General features: G+C 34.4%; 1 protein-coding gene across 6 annotated transcripts in view; it reads right to left on the reverse strand.

Annotated features, from left to right (window-relative positions):
- Positions 1–750: 750 nt before the first annotated feature.
- The window catches only part of LOC123552108 (sialin-like), a 78,170-nt gene continuing 56,668 nt past the window's right edge, over positions 751–22,252 (reverse strand). For all 6 annotated transcript variants that reach the window (XM_053541651.1, XM_053541650.1, XM_053541649.1 and 3 more), the window contains 10 exons: positions 21,397–21,758; positions 20,158–20,391; positions 18,706–18,793; positions 17,193–17,288; positions 15,946–16,088; positions 15,568–15,717; positions 15,128–15,260; positions 14,645–14,798; positions 10,005–10,095; positions 751–2,824 (listed from right to left, as the gene is read on the reverse strand). In XM_053541651.1, coding sequence (XP_053397626.1) covers positions 2,621–2,824; positions 10,005–10,095; positions 14,645–14,798; positions 15,128–15,260; positions 15,568–15,717; positions 15,946–16,088; positions 17,193–17,288; positions 18,706–18,793; positions 20,158–20,391; positions 21,397–21,758 — 1,655 coding nt within the window. In that variant the 3' untranslated portion in view covers positions 751–2,620. The remainder of the gene's footprint in view (positions 2,825–10,004; positions 10,096–14,644; positions 14,799–15,127; positions 15,261–15,567; positions 15,718–15,945; positions 16,089–17,192; positions 17,289–18,705; positions 18,794–20,157; positions 20,392–21,396; positions 21,759–22,252) is intronic.

A 22,252-nucleotide genomic window follows, 5' to 3' on the forward strand; every position in this document is an offset into this window, starting at 1 on the left:
CTATAAAATCACATCAAAAGCGCATTGTTTACTTACTATAAAATCACATCAAAAGCACATTGCTGTGACCTGGCAGTACTACTCATACTAAAATTGAGTTTCACTTCACCAAATAAATCATCTTGTCCCATTTTCCCTACCAAAATCACAAAAATACATCCACAATGACATTTAAACAGAAACTAGCTTTAATTTAGACCTTTGTTGCCATGCTAAGTGAAAAATTTGTGGTTCAAAAGCCTGGCAGCCATTTCAAGACCAGACCAGATCGCTCCCACGCTGGTTCTTTTACTAAAGTTAGGCCTCATAGGGGTGTTCACTGAAAGTTTACTGATTGAATAGCGAACAGTGCAGACTATGACCAGCCAGCAGACTAAATGTTAAGATAATTATTTCACTTTTTTCTCCGAATACCTTAATACGACTGTTTTAAGACGTGACTAAGTTGGACGTAACAGCAGACACTGACAATCACGTCGCAAGTAGAACCGTCGGGGAGGTAACTAGAATCAGAGACACTCCCTTCTTTATAGAATTACCCATATAATAAAATGTATTTTGTTTATGAATATTTGAAGCAACCCATCTGCTGTATCTTTTCAATACTGTCAATATTTTTTGTTATAGGTGGCCTCTGCTTTGTAGATCTTGGTCAATTCTATTCGACAACGTCAGGGAACAAATTTTTACATGTATTTTCGGCATATCCGCCCAAGTACGGTTTGGTCCATAATAAAGATAAATACATGCAAAAGTATGATATTTATTTGTTTTTCTTTCTAAATAACTTTAAATATTCAAGTTAAATCAAATAAAATCTGCCAGAATATTGCTTTTTTGTCAGATCTTTGGAAGCAAAATAGCAAAATAATCGCAGACACGGTTCAATTGAGTCTGCTCATTGGTCAGAATAATTTATCACTGAGCCTGTATAAATAAAATTCAGCGGTAACAAAGTACTGTACTGCATTAAGATACAAGAGATCACAGAGTGATCTAGGCGCCCACCAACTTACCATTTTTGAGTGTTCCAAATTTCAAGACTTGTTGACTAGCTCAAGGTCAAATTTCATTTCCGTACACAACACTGTGCATGTGGTCCATGCATGTGGTCCACATTTGAAAGCTGAAGCTTGAGAAATGTGAAAGTAGGACACTTAAGATCAAGGTCAAAGTCAAGGTCAAATTTCACTTCAGAGCACAAATCTATGCATGTGGTCCAAATTTGAAGCCTGTACCTTCAAAAATGTGAAAGTAGGTCACTAGGTCAATGTCAAGATCAAAGTTTGTTTCGGTACACAAAACTATGCAGGTGGTTCAAATTTGAAGGCTGTAGCTACAGAAATGTGAAAGTAGGTCACTAGGTCAAAATCAAGGTCAAGTTTCATTTCGGAACACGAAACTATGCATGTGGTCCAAATTTGAAGCCTGTACCTTCAAAAATGTGAAAGTAGGTCACTAGGTCAATGTCAAGGTCAAAGTTTTTTTCGGTGCACAAAACTATGCATGTGGTCCAAATTTGAAGGCTGTAGCTACAGAAATGTGAAAGTAGGTCACTAGGTCAAAAACAAGGTTAACTCATGTCAAGGTTCATCTTGCCACTCAAAACCATACATGTGGTCCAAATTTGAATGTTGTAGGATATTGACAAGAAGATTTTAAAAGCTTTTCCCTATATAAGTCTATATGAACCATGTGACCCCCAAGGCGGGGCCATATTTGACATAGGGGGATAATTTGAACAAACTTGATAGAGAACCACTAGATGATCCTACATTACAAATATCAAAGCCCTAGGATTTGTGGTTTGGACAAGAAGATTTTCAAAGTTTTTCCCTATGTAAGTCTATAGAAACCATGTGACCCCCGGGGCGGGGCCATATGTGACCCTAGGGGGATAATTTGAACAATCTTAGTAGAAGACCACTAGATGATGTCACTTACAAAATACCAAAGCCCTAGGCCCTGTGGTTTTGGACGAGAGGTTTTTCGAAATGTTTCCCTATATAAGTCTATATAAACCATGTGACCCCCAGGGCGGGGCCATACTTGACCCCAGGAAAATAATCTGAACAATCTTGGTAGAGGGCCACTAGATGATGCTTCATAACAAATAACAAAGCTAGGTTCTGTTGTTTTGAACAAGTAGATTTTTAAAGTTTTTCCCTATATAAATCTATGTAAATTATAAAAATAAACAAAGGGCCATAACTCACTCAAAAATTGTTGAACCAGTCTAATTTTCAGGGGGACACAACTAGGGTACCAGTACATTATTCTGACAAAGTTTGGTCAAAACCCCCCTGGTAGTTTCTGAGGAGATGCGATAACGAGAAATTGTTAACGGACGGAAGGACGACGGACCACGGACGCAGAGTGATTTGAACAGCCCACTATCTGATGATGGGCTAAAACAGTTGATATTGCAAACATTTTAAGGTTGTCCTGAAATCCATTTGGAAATTACTTCGCTCATTGTAGCCAGTAAACATTAAATAAATCATTTGATGAGCATGTTTTTCTTGCCATAACGTTTTGAGTCTTTTTAAATGGCAATATTGAATATATAGATATTTCTCATTATGTCTGAAGCAAATAAATGTTCTAGTTTAGTAACTAGTTACAGATCACATTTTCTTGAGTTTATATCTGTTTCATTTGCAACAATTTCATTTGAAACTTGTACTTCTATTTCAATTTGATCCTCTTTGCCCTTTGCCCAGGGAGCAAGTTCACTATCAGCAAAAATGCCATACAGTACGGCAGCAAACAGTGCGACTCCTGCTGCTATAAAAAATGTTACCCTCCACTCTTCATTGGTACCCTGAAAACAGAATATACAATATTGAGTACAAACTGGTTCCCGTCAGTGAGAATAGATTTAAAAGAAGAACAAACGTACAGGTTTGTTACAACCCGTTTTGTAATAAAGTTGCAAATTGTAATTATTATAACAAAACGGGTTGGAGTGCTTATTACAATTTGAGATGGACATCACAACCCGTTTTGTAATAAAGTTGCAAAATGTAACAAAATTTCTCAGTGTGTGTTAACGCATTTGTGTCATTCTTATAAGTTACACTATGTGAATAAAAGTGAATGAGGTGAAGATGTCAGGTGGCGTACTTTTAACATGTAATTTTACTCATTATTTGTAACTAAAAAGGCAATTGGTGAGCATATCGATGCGAGTCATATCATCAAGGATCTTTTTACAAAATGGTTAAAAGGGCGTATTACAATGTGAAAATGAACATCACAACCCGTTTTGTAATAAAGTTGCAAAATGTAAATCTAAGGTATACTATGTGAATAAAAGTAAATGATATTATGTGTCATACTTTTGACAATTTAATATTTATATAAAAGTAAAAGAAAGACAAGTAGTTACAAAATCAATGTGCGTATTTAAATTGTAATAATTATTACAGAACGTGTTAAAGCGCTTATTACAATTTGAAATGAACATCGCAACCCGTTTCGTAATAAAGCTGCAAAATGTTATAAATTTCAGAGTTAGTTGAGAAACGCATTTGTGTCATATTTGTAAGGCTCACTTTATGAGTAATGTAAAGGAGATGAAGATCTCTTTTGACAATATGGCTTTTACCTAGCATATCGTTTACATGTATAAGAAAAAAAGGCAAGTAGTTAGAAAATAAAACTGGATATTCATAAAATCAGTGAAATTGAAATAATTTTTACAAAACGGGTTAGAAGGCGTATTACATTGTGAAAATACATCACAAACCGTTTTGTGATAAAGTTTCAAAATGTAATAAATTTCTGAGTTAGGTGCAACGCATTTGTGTCATAGTTCTAAGGTTCACTATGAGAATAAAAGTGCAGGAGATGAACATGTTATGTGTCATACTTTTGACAATTTGGCATTTAAAATTTATATAGAAGTAAAACAACAACAACAAATAGTTACAAAATCAATGTAGATTTTCAAATTGTAATTATTATTACAAAACGTGTTACAGTGCTTATTACAATGTGAAATAATTACTGTGAAATCATTAATATTCGTTGGGGACTAAATTTTGTTACATTTTGCAGCTTTATTACAAAACATATTGCGATCTTCATTTTACATCTTGTCAATACTCCAACCCGTTTTGTAGTAATTATTACAATTTGCAACTTATTTACAATAGTCAGTATGCCAAATGCCAATTAGCTACCTAACCTAAAATTACAGTATGCACAAAATGTTTTTGCATAAAAAGGTTCTACAATATGTACCTTCCTAGAAACTGCAAGATGCAATTTTGTCACCATTGAGCATTTTGAAATATTCAAGATCGCCGCCCAGAAGACCGCCAAAAATGCAAAATTGACTTATTTCTAAATTATAGAAGATTTAGATAGAATTATTAATGTATATATTCATTTTGTTGCTAGAGGGAACTAAATAGATATAAATGTATATAAGAATGAAGAAAATCATTTGAAAAAGATCCAAAATGGCCGCCAAAACGGAAAATTCCTATATTTTGCTTTATACACTCTAAATGTGCAGATTTTCCTACCGTATATGGGTACTTCTAATAATTAGAAATGTTTACAACACTTTAAACTTTTCTTCAGTAATTTTTATAACAAAGATTTATTTATTTTGTTGGGTTTAACGTCGCACCGACACAATTTTAGGTCATATGGCGACTTTCCAGCTTTAATGGTGGAGGAAGACCCCAGGTGCCCCTCCGTGCACTATTTCATCACGAGCGGGCACCTGGGTAGAACCACCGACCTTCCGTAAGCCAGCTGGATGGCTTCCTCACGTGAAGAATTCTACGCCCCAAATGAGGTTTCGAACCCACATCGATGAGGGGCAAATGGTTTGAAGTCAACGACTCTAACCACTCGGCCACGGAGGCCCCTTTATAACAAAGAGGTGGATAAAATGGATGTTCTTAAGGCTTTACAATTTGAACCCAAAACAAATATAAGAACATGGTATGATTTATGATCAGTTTGCTATTTAAAAAAAAACAGTAAGAAAACACACAAGGACTTAAAACGCCTCATCTGTGCATTTGTAAAATTTGATTCAAGAAGATAATCGTAATTCAGATGTATAATAGATTAAGGTATAATGGTGCTATGCGAAGCGTGACTACTGTTCATGAAGCTTATATTCGGATAACTTTTATTCGGATATCTGTTTCCGTCGCTGAATAGGAATAGCAAATACCTGCTTGTCTTTATAATGTTAAAAGATAAACAAAAAAATGGCCATTTTTCCAATGGTAAAAGGGTTAAGTGATTATTACACGCCAATGTAGTTGATGTTAACGTAATATCAAACCCTAGCATGGTGGTGTTAAAAAGAAACCCTAAAGCCGCAGTCTGTCCAATATAATTTTGGTGAGTCTCCCATACCGATATAAGTGGTTGGGGATTGATATTTTCAATTTATAGCGTTTTAATAAAAGAGTTTGAAAAATGCCTTGAAGCAGATGTAAGGAAATTTTGATGGATACGTTGCTAATGAGCTAGTTATCGACACCAACATGTAATAACATTTAATTTTTAAAATGTGTCCTGTTCATTTTTGTATAAAGTGACTTATAGAACAAGCTACACTTACATATGAGGCAACGGTCATGCTTCAAGTATCACACAATATCGGATCAGATTACATGATGGATAACGGGCAAAAACAAAAATACATCAATACATCTTGCAAGAATGAAATAAATGTCATATATGGAAGAGCTTGGGTATATCAAGTGTCACCCAATCCATCTTACTGTGTCAAATTAACTTATCTTTAGGCTGTCTTAATATTAGAACTATATTTTTCACAAATGTTGTATCCAAACAGCTATTTGACGATGAAAATTAAACACTTCAGTTTTTGAAGTCGCTGTCAGAAGAATTAGAATCATCATCCGCATCACTGAATATTTCGCCAATAGCCTTCGTCCATCTATATTGAGAGGTACAGGTTTTATGGCAGTTACAGAATATTGTGCGGGCGAGGAAAGCTACAAACCAATACCACCGAGATGTTGCAAATGGATATTCTGATGCACAATCACAACATATAAGGGGCAGGGTGGGGGGGGGAGGTGTTGACATCCGGGATTGTCCTCAGTACAAGCCTCTCAGAGTTTGGATCATTGCTCAATGAAAAACTGGTGGTATTAAAAGTTGAAAGGTCTATGTCCAAAGCACTCTTCCATATGCATGTCTGTATGTGTCCTCCTTTGACATTCCCATAGAAAGAATCTGAAGAAGGTGAAAATGATTGTACACTGCATCTTTTGGACGGTTTTCTTTCCCATAACTGAAACCCAAACGTCATATCTGATATACTTTCAGCTCCTTTCTTATACTAACAGGCTGCAACAAAACAGCTTCTCAAAAAACTTGTTCATATCTGCATCGACGTATCCACCTTTGTCCAGACTGAACTGTTACATTGTCAGCAGTTTGGCAACGGCTGTCTTTCCAATGCCACTTTGCTTGGAGACATTTTCGCATCCAGACAGACATAGCATGAGCAGCTAATAACAAGGGCATAATAGCTGATTTTTATGTACCTTACATGTAGCTCCAGATTCCACTACCGTCCACTTAGCACCAATTCCTTCAATCAGTATTCATATTCTGCTTCCTTCATCTTTTTTTTCTCAGGGTGATATGTTATGCTTGTAACTGTGTCATGGTATTCAGTTTATGATTAACAGACATAATTTCCAAGCACCACAAAGAAAGGTCATGAGGTTACCTGCAAACACAAGCATCTTAAAGATATAAATAGAAGTTGTCACTAATAGAGTAGATTTAATGGCTAGCAAGGAGGAAGGTGATGCTATTTTTCCACAGCCGTTGGCGTGTAAGCAGAATTTGCGAAAGTGATCAACATGTGATGACACATTCAGATTTCTTTTGTTGATGCATTTTTACATTTTGTTGGTGTACTTTCATATATTAAAGGATTTATCATGCTCTCTGCGTCAATATGATCACATGTTCTCCAGTCCGTCTTTCCCCGCATGGTGGCAAAAAAAATCAGTTATTACATTCCAGCTCTTAGCAGCTCATACCCTGTCTAGATGCAATACTGTTGCCAAACTATGTGCACTGCAAAATGCAACGGCTGTCAAACGGATGAAACGAGGATGCATTCTAAACAAACTTGGAGATGAAGATGGTATATAAAACAAATTCTTTGGAGAAATGATCAGTTTTTTCTGCCTGTTTAGTTTAAACATATTTTATTGCTTATAATACATGTATTTATATCATTACAGCAACATATGGATATTAACAATCAATTGAATTATAGCAGTAGGGTCGGGCCACAAGTTCTGCCAACATCAGTAAACGGCCCTTCCCCTTTCTGCCTGTAATGAAATGAAAGGGGTTGAAAGGTTGTCCGATACCAGAAATGATATTTGGACATGAAAAATGACACAAAACTACTCAAATGATATCTAAATGAAACCGTAACAAGCACACAAACATACATGTATAATATTATTATGATGGAATGATTTGGACCCAGGCCCTTCAAATTTTGATGCTATCAGTTTTAGATAGAGCAAGGATCTAAGAGGCTTGTACCGACGACAATCCTGATAGAAAACCACCTACCCCGGCACCAGCTTTGTCATAAAGTTCATCCTTTCTGGATCAGAACAACCATTTGCAACATCCCGCTGTCTTTCTGTGGATCACCTCGCCTGTACACTATTATGTAACTGCCATTAAAACTATAGCTGTCAAACATTGGCGAAGGATGTAGATGAAATACTCACTGATGCAGTTGATGCTTCTAGTGATTCTGACGGAGAGTACGAAAACTTAACAAATTTATACACGCCAATCATTCAATAGCTCTTTGGAAAGTCAAACAGAATATATCATATAGATAATAGTGTACTTTTTGAACATACATATTGCGAAGATAGAACAAGGATCAGTTAATTTTTCGCAGTGACATTGTAATGACACTTGATATATTATTATTGGCATTTGTAACGTTTTACTTTTTAATATCCATTTTATCCACGTTTTTGCTATGAAATTACTGAAGAAACATTCTAAGTCTTGATAAGTGTTGAAAACATTTGTTACTATTATAAGTACCAATATACTGTCGAAAAAGTCTGCACATTCAGAGTGTTTAATGCAGTATATCGCGATTTTCCATTTTGGCGGCCATTTTGACCGCCATTTTGGATTTTTCAAATGAATTTCTTCTCTAAATTTTACATTTGATGTTTATTATATTACCTCTAGCTATAAACATAATATTTACATTGCAATCCTGTCCTAGTATCCTGTAATTTAGGAGGTATGTCAACTTTTCATTTTTGGCGGCCATCTTGGTGGCCATCTTGAATATTTCAAAATACTCAATCATGACAAAATTGCATTGTCCAGTTTCTATGAAGGTACATGTTGTAGACCATTTTCATGCAAAAATATTTTGTGCATACTCCAACTTTGGGTTTTTTGGTCGGCATACTGACTACAAAACGAGTTTTTAATGTCCATTTCAAACTGTGCTAACCACTCCAACCCGTACTATAGTGAAACTTAAAAACATGAAAAAATGCGTCTAGGACGGATTACACCAAACCGGGAGTGACTACTCAGTGTTACATGTGAAGTAGTCAAAAATGTAGTTCCATGCTATGGATGAAATCTGGTATAATGAGTGACATGAGGAGGTGACAGTTAAATTTTTGGCTTATGTTTATTGCTTATAGTATTGAGAATAGATCTAGCCCATTTTCATTGTAAATTTCTTGGAATAAGTTTTATTCTTTGCGAAAAATGTCTACCTACGCGTAACTGCTAAACGGCTGTTTTCATGGGGGCATTTTTAGAGGGTGATGTTTCTCAGAACAGATTATTTTTCTTATATTCAACATAACATGTCAATATTTTTCTATTTTTGATAAGAAGACATGTTATACTAAATGACCATATATGGTTTTCATATCATTGAAATGCTCTAAAGTGCTGAAAATGAGGTCTGAATGTTTTGTTATTAATATGAAATAAATAAGGAATTGAATTGGTAGAATGTAACCTATAAGGACGGATTACACCAAACCGGAAGTGACTACTCAGTGTTACATGTGAAGTAGTCCAAAATGTAGTTCCATGCTATGGATGAAATCTGGTATAATGAGTGACATGAGGAGATGACAGTTAAATTTTTGGCTTATGTTTATTGCTTATAGTATTGAGAATAGATCTAGACCATTTTCATTGTAAATTTCTTGGAATAAGTTTTATTCTTTGCGAAAAATGTCTACTTACGCGTAACTGCTAAACGGCTGTTTTCATGGGGGCATTTTTAGAGGGTGATGTTTCTCAGAACAGATTATTTTTCTTATATTCAACATAACATGTCAATATTTTTCTATTTTTGATAAGAAGACATGTTATACTAAATGACCATATATGGTTTTCATATCATTGAAATGCTCTAAAGTGCTGAAAATGAGGTCTGAATGTTTTGTTATTAATATGAAATAAATAAGGTATTGAATTGGTAGAATGTAACCTCTACACACATTCAGAAATTTTATAACATTTTGCATTTTTATTACAAAACGGGTTGTGATGTCAATTTCACAATGTAATAAGCTTTCTAACGCGTTTTGTAATAATTATTTCAATTTCACTGATTTTATGAATATCCAATTTCATTTTCTAACTTCATGCCTTCTTTTTCTTGTATATGACTTTATACAACTTTATTACAAAACGGGTTGTAACACATGTTCCCTTCTTCCAAAACTAACATGAAAAGATAATGTACAGGGTTCTTTCAACCTAAATAGGAAGAAAATGCATATATTTTTTTAACTATCAAAAAAGAGAATAAAACCAGTAGGTTTTCCTCAACCTAAATAAACAAGAAACACGTGAAAGTTAAATACTCCCGTGTTTACTTTGACCGGAAAAAATATCGAAGAGAAGAAGACTTCACAGTTAGGATAACTACATTTAATACAGAGGCTACTTACAGTTTTAGTAATTTCTCCTACAACGATTGGAGCAACTATACCAGGAATGGTCGCTATGGTGTTTGATATACCAAATATAATAGATGAATACCTGTAACAATAAATGATGAAGATTAACGTTAAAATAAATATAAACAAACAAATCCTTATTGTGGAAACGCCGAAAAATGTGTGATTAGAATAATTGTGTATCAAAAAGAAGTGAAATGATATTAGTAAAACTATTGTCACGAATTAGCTGAAACTATAGAGATTGTGGGAACAGGGAACAGAACAGAACAGAAATTTTATTTAAGACTTATACATAGTACATCGTCATACAAATAGTTCATAAATATAAATATTTTGTATCACATGATGATGTGGTTGTTGCAAAAAAACACAAAACATTTTTATACAGTAAAACAAAGTTAAAGGTACAAAGAATAGAGGATGAACAACAGTATCAATTATTTAACAGTGAAAGTCTTACAGACATAGCAGCTTTAACATATTTTGCTAAGTTTTTTATAACAGCATGTTTAGTGTTTGTAAACAATTGTATCATTTTAAACATACTAGGCCTTTGGTAAAAATATCTTTTAATATATTTCTTCCTTAAGTTTTCATAAGACGGGCATTTAAATAAAAAGTGAAACTCGTCCTCTAAATCTATCAGATTACAATGTAAGCAGTATCTTTCATTCTACGTATTCTGTTACGTGAATAACGACCAGTCTGTATTCTAAGAGAATGTGCAGATAACCGTAATCGTGTGTAGTACATTCTAAGATCAAATGGTAATATATCCAAATATGGTTCATAAGATAAATCTTGCTTAAAATGTTTGTAATGATCAAGTACTGCACTGTTTGCTACAGCAGCATTCCATTCTTGAGTATAACAATCAATGACACGTTGCTTAAAGATAATTGGAAACAGTTTTACATCTACTATATTAGAGTTTAAAAATACATCTGCAAATCCAAATTCACTAAGTAACTTTTTTACATTTGAAACCCAGTTAGTATGGCCATTTTTACAATCTCTCAAACCTTGTTCGTATGTTTTTTGCAATATGATATTATCTGAGTGTAATAATTTACACCAGTATTTGATTATTTTTACATATCTTGTTATATATAGAGGATATCTCCCTAGTTCGCCGTAAACACCTACGCTGCATGTTGAAGTTCTAACATTTAAAATACGTTTACAAAATTTTAGATGAATTCTTTCAATTACTTTCGATTTTGTATAACCCCATATTTCTGACGAGTAGTTTAGTATAGCACCAACAAAAGCATCAAATAGCTGGCATAAAATTCTAGGTTTTAACTTTAACTTATTACATTTTATTAAGAGTACATTTAAGGCTTTTAAGGCTTTCCCTGACAAATGTTCTTGAATTAATGCAAAAGTGCCAGTATAGTTGAACACTGTTCCCAGATAATTAAAGTCATTTACATTTTCAATGTTATGGCCATTGTAGGTCCAACACTCATTTGATAATACACGTCCTCGCTTTCTAAACACTATGATTTTTGTTTTATCTGAGTTAACCTCCAACCCCCATTTATTGCAATATAAGTATAAAAGGTCTAAACTTGACTGTAATTCAGATGGGGTCTTCCCTAAAATGACCATATCATCGGCAAAGAGAAGTAAAATCAACGCTATATCATCTATACATAGGCCGGGGTTTTCGGGTGACTGTAATTGCAATTCTAAATCCTCAACAAACATTGCAAAGAGCAGAGGAGACATTACCTCCCCTTGACGCAAGCCTAATGCATAATAAAAATAATCAGAGTACGAGTTACATTTCTTTACACACGACTTAACATTGTCATACATACTCCTAATTATCCGTAACAGCTTCCCCTGTATTCCGTTTCTATATAGTTTCAACCATAATGCGTTTCTGTAGATACTATCAAAACACTTTTTTAGATCAATAAATGCTGCATAAAGTCGTGTATTATTATTTAAGAAATGCTGCACGGTAGACATTAAAACAAAAATAGCATCGATTGTTGAACGACCTTTTCTAAAGCCGAACTGTGCGTCAGATATTATATTATTGTTATCACAGAATGCAACAATTCTATTATTAAGTATCGCAGTAAAAATTTTTGACAAGCAGCTTACTAACGTTATACCGCGATAATTTTTGACATCTCCACTGTCACCCTTTTTATGCAGCGGTATAATAACACCATCGTACCATATTTCAGGAAAAATACCAGAATTCAATACAGCGTTGAATATATCACATAAATGAGAGGCAATAATATCTATACTCTCCATAAAATATTCGTTCATCAGTTGATCACTACCCATGGCTTTATCTCTTTTAAGTTGTTTAACAACATTTACAACTTCATTAACTGTGATTTCACAATCTAATTCTTCAAAGGGACAATCAGTATTATCAAAATTATGCGTGGAACAAAAATCTCCCGCCTCCTCATTTTTACATTGAAATAAATCATTTTCTAAATTTGAAAAATAATCATAAAACTCTTCTAAGGGAATACCACTATCTGTGCTCCTTCTCTGTTTCTTACTAAAATATTTCCAAAACTGCTTAGGCTGACAATGCTTTAATTGTTCGATCTCCTTTAATTTCCTCGCTTCGAAACACTTCTTTTTCTTGCGAGAAATTGCCTTATATTCTTTTTTACGTGAGAACGTGACCAGAATCGTTCACACGTTATTTGATAAACTATAGTCACTTAGTAGCTTTAATTATAGAAATTATGAAATACGTTGCAGACTCGTTAATACTTTATTTGATAAAACTATAGTTATCTAGTATTCTAACACGATCAGCAAATAACCTACATACATGTAGAGCAAAATTTATCTCTGGTTATTCCGCAATAACCTATATACGCGCAATGACATCATCCGATCCAGATGCGTAGCACGGTCGTAAAAAGTAGTTATTTTTTCTAACACTGTTGATACTAGTATGTCGTGTTAGAATTGAAATAACAAGTTCACAAGTGTGATTTATCGTAGAATATCCCGAGTTTTTCGTTCTTATGAGAAACAATATATCACGAAGGCCTAATTTAAGGCCTTCGTGATATATTCTTACGCATAAGAACGAAAAACACGGGTTACTATTAAACACGGGGTTCCTATGTTTGTTTGTTTGTTTAGGGTTTAACGCCGTTTTTCAACAGTATTTCAGTCACGCAACGGCGGACAATTAACCTACCTAGTGTTCCTGGATTCTGTACCAGTACAAACCTGTCCCCCACAAGTAACTGCCAACTTCCCCATATGTATAGAGGTGGAGGACGAATGATTTCAGACACAATGTTTTTTATCAACTCGTCACGGAGAACATACGCCCCGCCCGGGGATCGAACTCGCGACCCCGCGATCCGTAGACCAACGCTCATCCTACTGAGCTAGGCGGGTGGGCTGGGTTCCTATGTAGAGATGATACCTACCCAAGAAGATTCAAGAGAACAACTCTGTATAAACCAATATACTAATGCCAACATCAAAGCTGATCAAAAATGAAACAAAAACTAAATACTAGTAGGCCCTTTTCCCAACAACTGACCAGCCAGACAAAAGATGACCTAAATTTGTTTAAAACTCTTTGTCACCGATATAGAACATTGGTTTAAACTGTATTTATTTCCACAAGTATATTTACAGTCATGAGTACTACATTTAAATTAACGAAGTTTGATAAAAAGACATACATCAATCAAAAAAGTACAAACAAACAAAGGAAATTGTAATCAAATGGATTGGAAAACAAGCTACTTAAAACTTATATGAATTCCGCTCCATATAGAACATTCACACCTTTCTCATGGCTCACATACTAAACAGTTATTTCTTAAGATTTCTCGAGGCCTAGCCTAGGCATAAAGATAATTTGGCTAAAATTAAAAATATTAATTTCGATCAAACAATTTTACTACTTAAAACATCTGGAGGGAGGGGGTGTTGGCGTTGGGGGAGTGGGGTAGGCTCCGTGGCCGAGTGGTTAAGGTCGCTGACTTCAAATCGCTTGCTCCTCATCGGGGCGTGAGGGAGCCATCCAGCTGTCTTACGGAAGGTCGGTGGTACTACCGAAGTTCCCGCTCATGATGAAATAATGCACGGAGTTTCACCTAGGGTCTTCCTCCACCATCAAACCACGCCATATGACCAATAATTGTGTCGGTGCGACCTTAAACTCAACAAAAATAAATAAATAAAAGACTTTTTACTACAAATATGTTAAGAGTTTTGGTATTTAGCTAAAGAGACTTGCGTTTTTATATGATAACTTTGTTTATCTTTTAAATAAAATGTGATAATACAAGAAGAAAATAACAAAATAAAAATAGAATGAAAGAGATAAAACTTGTATCATATATTTGTAACAACCTACATAGATATGTTGTTTATGATCATTATCAGTACATTTTATTGCTTTAAAAGTCTGTTCATATGCTTTAAACATTTGGAATTAAAGACGTTGTGTATCAAATAATCCGTCCATATGGAAAAGTTGGAAACAGGTGATCAAGAAACAATGTTTAGATTAACTGCCCGTAATATGTAACTGAAAGAATGTTGAGAAATGGCGCTAAACAGAAAACAAACAACAAATGAACATTTTACATGCTTTTATATTCACTTACCTTGGTGCTATATCTACAATGTTAGGAATGTGGCCCCCAGTAATACCTATAGCTTCAAACAAGGTGCATAAACAGAGACATGCTATAACTCCATATCTGTACTCGCATGTCAAATACCCGGGTATCAGAATAAATACTGCAATGCCAAGGAAACCTTAAATGAAACAATAGCTATTTTAAAACTTGCATTCATCTGCTAGACATCCTAACAGAAATCCATTTGTTATGGAAGGTAAGAAAAGGGGAAACAACTAGCAATGAATTAGTTTACTATAAGGTCGATTTGCCGCCGTATGGAACCTCTTTCGGTTTCTTGGCCGTACGTTGTTTATACGACATATTATTTAGCTAGTTCAGATACTGACTATAACTATGTATGTTTACAACAGAAAGACTTCTAAACCAAATTTCGTGAATATAATATGTTTCTAAATTTTGTATTTTAAATATGTTTTTATTACAGACAAAATTAATGAATATTACCTGCGATTTGAAAGACCTTTCTAATAGTAGTAATAGAGACTTTTGTCCAAGAGCGAATTAGGTCAGCGCACACACCAGCTACAGCTATTCCTGCCATGAAACTAAGATACGGTAGGCATGAAAAAATCCCATTCTAGAAAAGAAAAAAAAAAACAAGATACGCAAAAATGTTTGATATAGATAAACTATACTATGTTGATTAATATTAATTGGTATCGACTGAACGCCAGATGCAATATTGATGAACATCAACTGTATCTAAATTTAGATACTATAGATATATCTAATGACCAATATTAAATTTTGTTATAGCATTTTAATATTTTTGTTAAAACAGAAACCATGACATTAAGAGTGCATAGCTAAAGAGTGAAATGACCGGCGGTGCCAAAAAACTTGTTTTTTTTATACCACACCGCCATACATAGACAAACACTTACACTTAGTATATCAAACTTGAGCACTTCTTTCAGAAACAATGGTAGACACGTAAGAAGGAGGTAGTATGTCCAGGTGTCACATAAATGGATAATATACACAATATACACGGGTAAATAACTAAATATGTTTTTCCATGGTACGTCATTGTTCTGCAAAATCAAAATTGAATACATAGTAAGTCACGGTAATTTATGCAACTAATATTTTGTAAATATAGCATTTATTTATGATACATGGACTTGCTTAAGATTCAAATAGAGCTTTTGTTTTACGCTATACCAAGTATTTATTTATTTTAGTGTTTTACACATAACCATTGTTCTTCATTACATATGATGAAATGAAATGATTTCCAAAATAAGTCTGAAGCGCTTTACCTGTTTATTACTTTTAGATTTTATGTCCAGTGGTACATATTTTAATATAAGACGTTTTTCCGCAGCTGATATCCTCGGATGATTTTGCGGCGTATTGTATATTACATACCACCATGAGCAAACAAATAGCAATGTTATTACTCCTACAAAAGTATAAAGTAACTTTATATAACTCCAACAAATGTTATGGACATAAATGACAGTATTATACGGTGCCCCTAAAGTGACATGTTACACACTTTTTTTCCAATTAGGTAATGTGAGACTTTTTTTTATTTCGTTTAAACGAAATGATTTCGTTTAAACGAAATGATATTTCGTTTAAACGAAATAGTTATTTCGTTTAAACGAAATAAGTCATTTCGTTTAAACGAAATAAAAAAAGTCTCACATTACCTAATTGGAAAAAATGTGTGTAACATGTCACTTTAGGGGAACCGTAGTATTACGCATAGAGGATTGATAAAAGCAAGTCACTGATCTATATATAATTCAGCAAAATTTATCCAACCATACTCCATAGCCTGTCTTGGACAATCAATAGACAATCAGCATTATTCTAGCAGTACATGATGCAAGGTTATATGCATGTTGTAGTTACCGAACGTGATTGCGTAACGTCATTCTAATGACCTGATATGTACTGCAAGGGATAAACGGTAACCGTTCTGTTAATTGATTAGTCTTAAAACTCCTACGATTATATAAATTTAAGCTGATTATCCGATAGCTGATATGTGATATGTTGCAGAATAATTGCTTTGAACGCGAACTTTGTGTTAAAAAAGATTTGTGTTTGATAATTCTGTTTAGCTTAAAACAAACATATCACATAATTACTTTAATATTTAACTTTCTACCATAGATTCTTTGAGGAAGAAGCATTCTTAGAGTAATATTGATATCTAAATTGAAAATAAAGGAGCCGTGCCATGAGAAAACCAACATAGTGGCTTTGCGACCAGCATGGATCCAGACCAGCCTGCGCATCCGCGCAGTCTGGTCAGGATCCATGCTGTTCGCTAACAGTTTCACTAATTCCAATAGGCTTTAAAAGCGAACAGCATGGAGCCTGACCAGACTGCGCGGATGCGCAGGCTGGTCTGGATCCATGCTGGTCGCAAACCCACTATGTTGGTTTTCTCATGGCACGGCTCAAATAGTAAAACACACAGAAATAATTAAACAACTGATTCATATGGCTATGGAATATGCAGAATCTTCTTCATATGTTAACATATTTTTACCTTGAATATAGAATATAGAAGCCCATCCATTGTCAAATCCATGAACACAGAGAAGTCCTGAAGTTGAGTACCCAATTACCGCTCCGATATTTTGTCCTAATTTAAATAACGACATAAAATAATGTAATTGTTGGTACAAGGGCCATGGCAACTTAAACTGGAACAATGTGTGCTCTCTAACCGGACTTTGTCAGGTGATATTACGCATTTTGTGAAAATGTTTTAAATAAGAATTTGTACTGCAGTAACCACTCGTATCTACCCATATTTCAATTTTTCAATGAAACGTCTCCAGCTCTTTGGAGATAGACTAAACAAAAAGAAAACAAAAAGGGGAGACATTTTGAAAATATCTAAATCTAAGATATGTGTCTTGTGAACTGCATTCTTTCTCATTCGTATCCATATTTCAAGTTCATTTAAAATGTCTTCAGTACTTCATAAATTATGTCCCGAAAATGCTACTTGAAAAAAGGTGATGACACGACAATTATTCAACTTCGAGTTACTGTTTTTGTGCACTGCACTGCATCTAATTTGTATTTATATATCTACAACTCCATTTTCACTGAAAAGCTTTCAGCACTTACGAAACTATGCTCAGGATAAGGAAAAAACTGAGAACAGTCGTGTCAATGTAATATCAATGTAATATCAAAATCGCTTGATGGATGATTTAGTTACGAGCGAGACAGGAAAAAAGTCTACTGCTTTTGACCTACAAATGTAATTTTACCTTTGAGCTAGTGATATGCAAACATGACGCTTCGTTTCAGTAGGAGGAACATGTGCCAAGTAATTTGAAAATATCTTGGTGAATGACGGAGTTATGGACTGGAAACGAAAGTGCGGACGGATTGACGGATGGACGAAAAGCACTGAAGCTGCTTTTTAACCAGCAGGGGACAAAAAGGCAGGCATTACTGGGTATTTTTTTTCTTGTATATTGGACTTTCTCTTCAAATTACCTAATCTACAGGACAAAGGGGCAAAACAATGATGGCCCTAATGGACATTGTACATTGTCGATTTTATTTCTAAGTTGACGTCCGGCCGCGAGAGTCATGTGGTAATTTCTAGCATTATTCATTTCCAGATTGACTTAATACCGATTTAGATAATGGAAATAAATAAAAATGTTTATTGCTGAAAATTAAAATTATACTTCGTATCGAGAAAACCTGACATGCATTTGACACTTGTGGACTAGTAGTGATGCTTTTTACTAGATAAAGTTAACTATGGCCGAAAGAATAAACATTCTTCTATTTTGCATTTTACGTTACAGTACAATTCTGTTGCTAAGTTAATTATGATTTCATATTTTACAAATTGTTTTGGTGGAACTGGTGGAAATACTGTTTTAAACTGCCTTGTTTAGAAACACCGATTGTTAAAAAAAATGTAAAATGTAATTTTAACACTACGGGAGATCACTCCATCTCAGTGAAAAAATATTTTATTCTTTCTTTCCTAAAATGATTAAAATCATCAATCAATAAATGTATCTTACCGAACCAGCACATTCCAAGAAAGCGGATTCTTTCCGTTGGCAGAGCCCATCTTCCAATTAATCCGCAAATACTTGGTGAAGTTGTTCCCTTTACAAAATGAAAATCAAAGTAAACCATAACTGATGTATAATTATAAAACGTTTTAGAAAATATTGAAATATATATATACATATGGAGAATTGTACATGTACTTTCATTTTTAAGGGACCTCCATGGCTTAGTGGTTAAGATCACTGATTGAATCATTTGCCCCTAACCTATGGGGGTTTGTCTCGCTTTGGGCGTTCTTCATGAAGTCTTCATGTGAGAAAGCCAACTAGCAGACATATGGAAGGTCAGTGATTGCACCAAGAAATAATTAACGGAGGGCACCTTGGGTCATCCTCTACCATCAAAAGCCACCACAATACCTATATGTGTGTTGGTGTGGTGTTAATCTGAGCTACCATCCCTCAATAATAGTTTTGAAAAAATGCTGTAATTTGAATTCTACATGATTGGTACCAATTTTACAGTTAGTTTCAATTGAAGGCCACATATAAGCTAAAAGCGAAATGGAAACTAGACCGAAACGAAAGCATGCACGAATTGAATTTCTATTTGGTTTACCAAATGCGGTCTGAAAAGGGTTGACTGTTTACATGCTTATTCGAAAACAGGTATGAAAACCCACATGATCCTCATGCAATGCGACAAATGTGTGGTATTCTCCAAACTCCTCTTTCTTTCTGTTTATAAATCACCTGTTCGTTCTCCGACGGCGAGGTCGGCGCATCCGTTTGATTAAAATCCAGTAATGACATAACATTTTCAATTTGTATTACTTCTATATACAGTGTATATGCTATGCAACAGCAAATTTTTACAAAGAACTTTGAATCAATATTCGGCAAATAATTGAAAGCACTTGCCGTTTCGTAAACGACAAACATAGGCTTTATTTCGATTTCTGTCGTAAAATATGTGAAACGTCCTGATCGGCATTTGATTTTTAAAGAAAGAAATTTGGGAGATTTTTTTTCTAAAAATATTTCACGGAATCTAAATTTAATCATGTAGAAGGAAAAATATGTTTCCAGGGGTACTTTTATTTTAATTGTTTGGTGCATGAATGGTAATAACACCAGTCTCGCACACTTGTTTTGAATGATTTTGGATATGAATGGTAAAATTACTTGTTTTCAGCTGTTTGGTACATGCATTGTAAGGAAATCAGTCTCGCCTACATGTTTTGAATGGTTTGGTACAAGAATGGTAAGATCGGTGGTCTACGAAAAATAAATGTCCAAAATTAAAATGCATTTAAGTAGTGGTGACACACATGGTTACAAGATCATGACGCAGCTGCTAAATTAAATCCCTTTTACTTCAAAATGGGGTGTATAATCCATAAGTGTATCCTTTCTGTTTAGAAACAGTTAAAATTTAGATATAAAGATAGCGTTTCATACTATACATAATCCAAGTAATGCCCTCGCGATAACTACACAGTGCACACTTGCTCTGGCCAACACGGGTATCAGTATTGTTAAAGCAGACGACAATGTCATACTAATGCCAATCACATGTTTCCCGCCAAACCTTGCCGCCAACCAGCCACCCGGGATCTGCATTATGAGGTAGTCATAGTAGTAGCTGGATAATACCATAGACTGTGTCGTCTTACTCCAGGAAAACTCTGCACGCTATATGAAAAAAATCTATGTTACATAATCCAAGTAATGCTCTCGCGATAACTACACAGTACACACTTGCTCTGGCCAAAACGTGCATCAATATTGTTAAAGCAGACGACAATGTCATACTAATGCCAATCACGCGCTTCCCGCCAAACCTTGGCGCCAACCAGCCACCCGGGATCTGCATTATGAGGAAGCCATAATAGTATCTGTGTCGTCTTACTCCAGGAAAACTCTGCACGCTATAAAAATATTGAACAAATCTAGGGAGATTCACATTTAATATATCAAGTTACCCTTTGCAAAATACAGCCCAGTAACTAATAGCTTGCATTTTAATTACATTATTCGTGCAATTTTGATTTAGGCTCCATTCAGTTGTCAAGATACCCGTTATCTTCAATCAAAAACATGCTAATTTCAATAACACTGAGACATTTGAATGCTGAAATGCGACAAAAACTGAACATCGACCAAAGTAGGTCTACCTGATCCTAAATCGTTTCAAAATTCCAAAATATATAAGAAATGCCATTAAGCATCATTTTGCATCATATGAAACGGATAATTGACTTTTGGAGTGATTCTCGGTGAGTATAGCAAAAAGTATTTCTTACACTACTAAATCTGTCTGTTCTTTAGTTCATATAAAATGCACTTACTTTGAAACGCTATATTGGAACTTTCTAGAGCACCAGATTTTCAGAGAAATCATGTTTTCCTTTACTGTACTGCGTTTCAGTAAGTATTTGCTGCATTCCATCGAAATCTAAATGTGGCGTAAGAATATTTATGTATCGAAAAGAGACATTAAAAGAAACGAAAGGTGTAAAGTCCCGAGGGTTCTATCTAATGAAACGTAAATTTCTTATATAAAAATAAACATCCTTTTTTCTTTTTTTATAATAACGGTACAGTTATTCATGGGAACATAAGCTCTGAAAATCTGATATTCTAAACAATGTCGAAATAACGTTATTAAGAAAGTGGAATTTATGTATTCGTTTTTACCTCAGAGTATAAGTTTCTAGACTTTGACGAAGTGTCACAGGAGTCTGCCAAATCGAAAGAAATTAATGTCATGTTGTTCTTCATCGTTGGATAATCCGTGGAAAGTTTGTTAGCTGATTTTTCAATAAAAAGTGTTTCATTTATGATTGAATTGTTATAGCTTGTTTCATAGCTTAAGACAGGTTCGTGCAAAAGGTCATCAGTGTTTGATTTCACCATACAAACTATCGCTAAGTTCATACTGGAGTTAAGCATAAAGGACATGGATCCTAACCAAACCGCCATAAATGCCAGGATCCATCGTTGAGAACAGCAGTCTGGTTGTTGAGTGTCATGGAGATCTTCATCGTGTCTGCTGTTACCTTTGTAAGAGAATCAAGCAATGTTGATGATGCTGCTGTTTTTAAAAATGTCATTTTCATTCTACGTAACTCTGGACGGCGTTTTTTTCCCGTATCAGATGTATCAAAACAGTTTTTGTAAGATAGGATTTTATCCTGATTTTCAAAATTTGAAAACAAAATCTAATTACGCGAGTGTTCTTGAATTTTTGATAAACTGATTTTAAAAAAAATGCGGACCTCAAACAATTTTAGGAAAAACCTCTGATGAAAAAAAACACTAACATATTTGTACTTGTATAAATAAATTAAATTATTTTCAACATTTAAGATATTTTCCAGTATTTAGTACATTCTCTTCAAAAACGGCCACGGAGTGCATTTTATCTTGAAATATAACAGTGTTATAATGAAAGGTTCACAGAAATGTTTCAGTCATGTAACCTTTTACGTTTTGTCAATAATAATAATAATAATAGTATAATAACGTCTCTTTATGTATAACCTGTACATTT

Source organism: Mercenaria mercenaria, chromosome 4, assembly GCF_021730395.1.
Source record: "Mercenaria mercenaria strain notata chromosome 4, MADL_Memer_1, whole genome shotgun sequence".
Taxonomy (NCBI): Eukaryota; Metazoa; Mollusca; class Bivalvia; order Venerida; family Veneridae; genus Mercenaria; species Mercenaria mercenaria.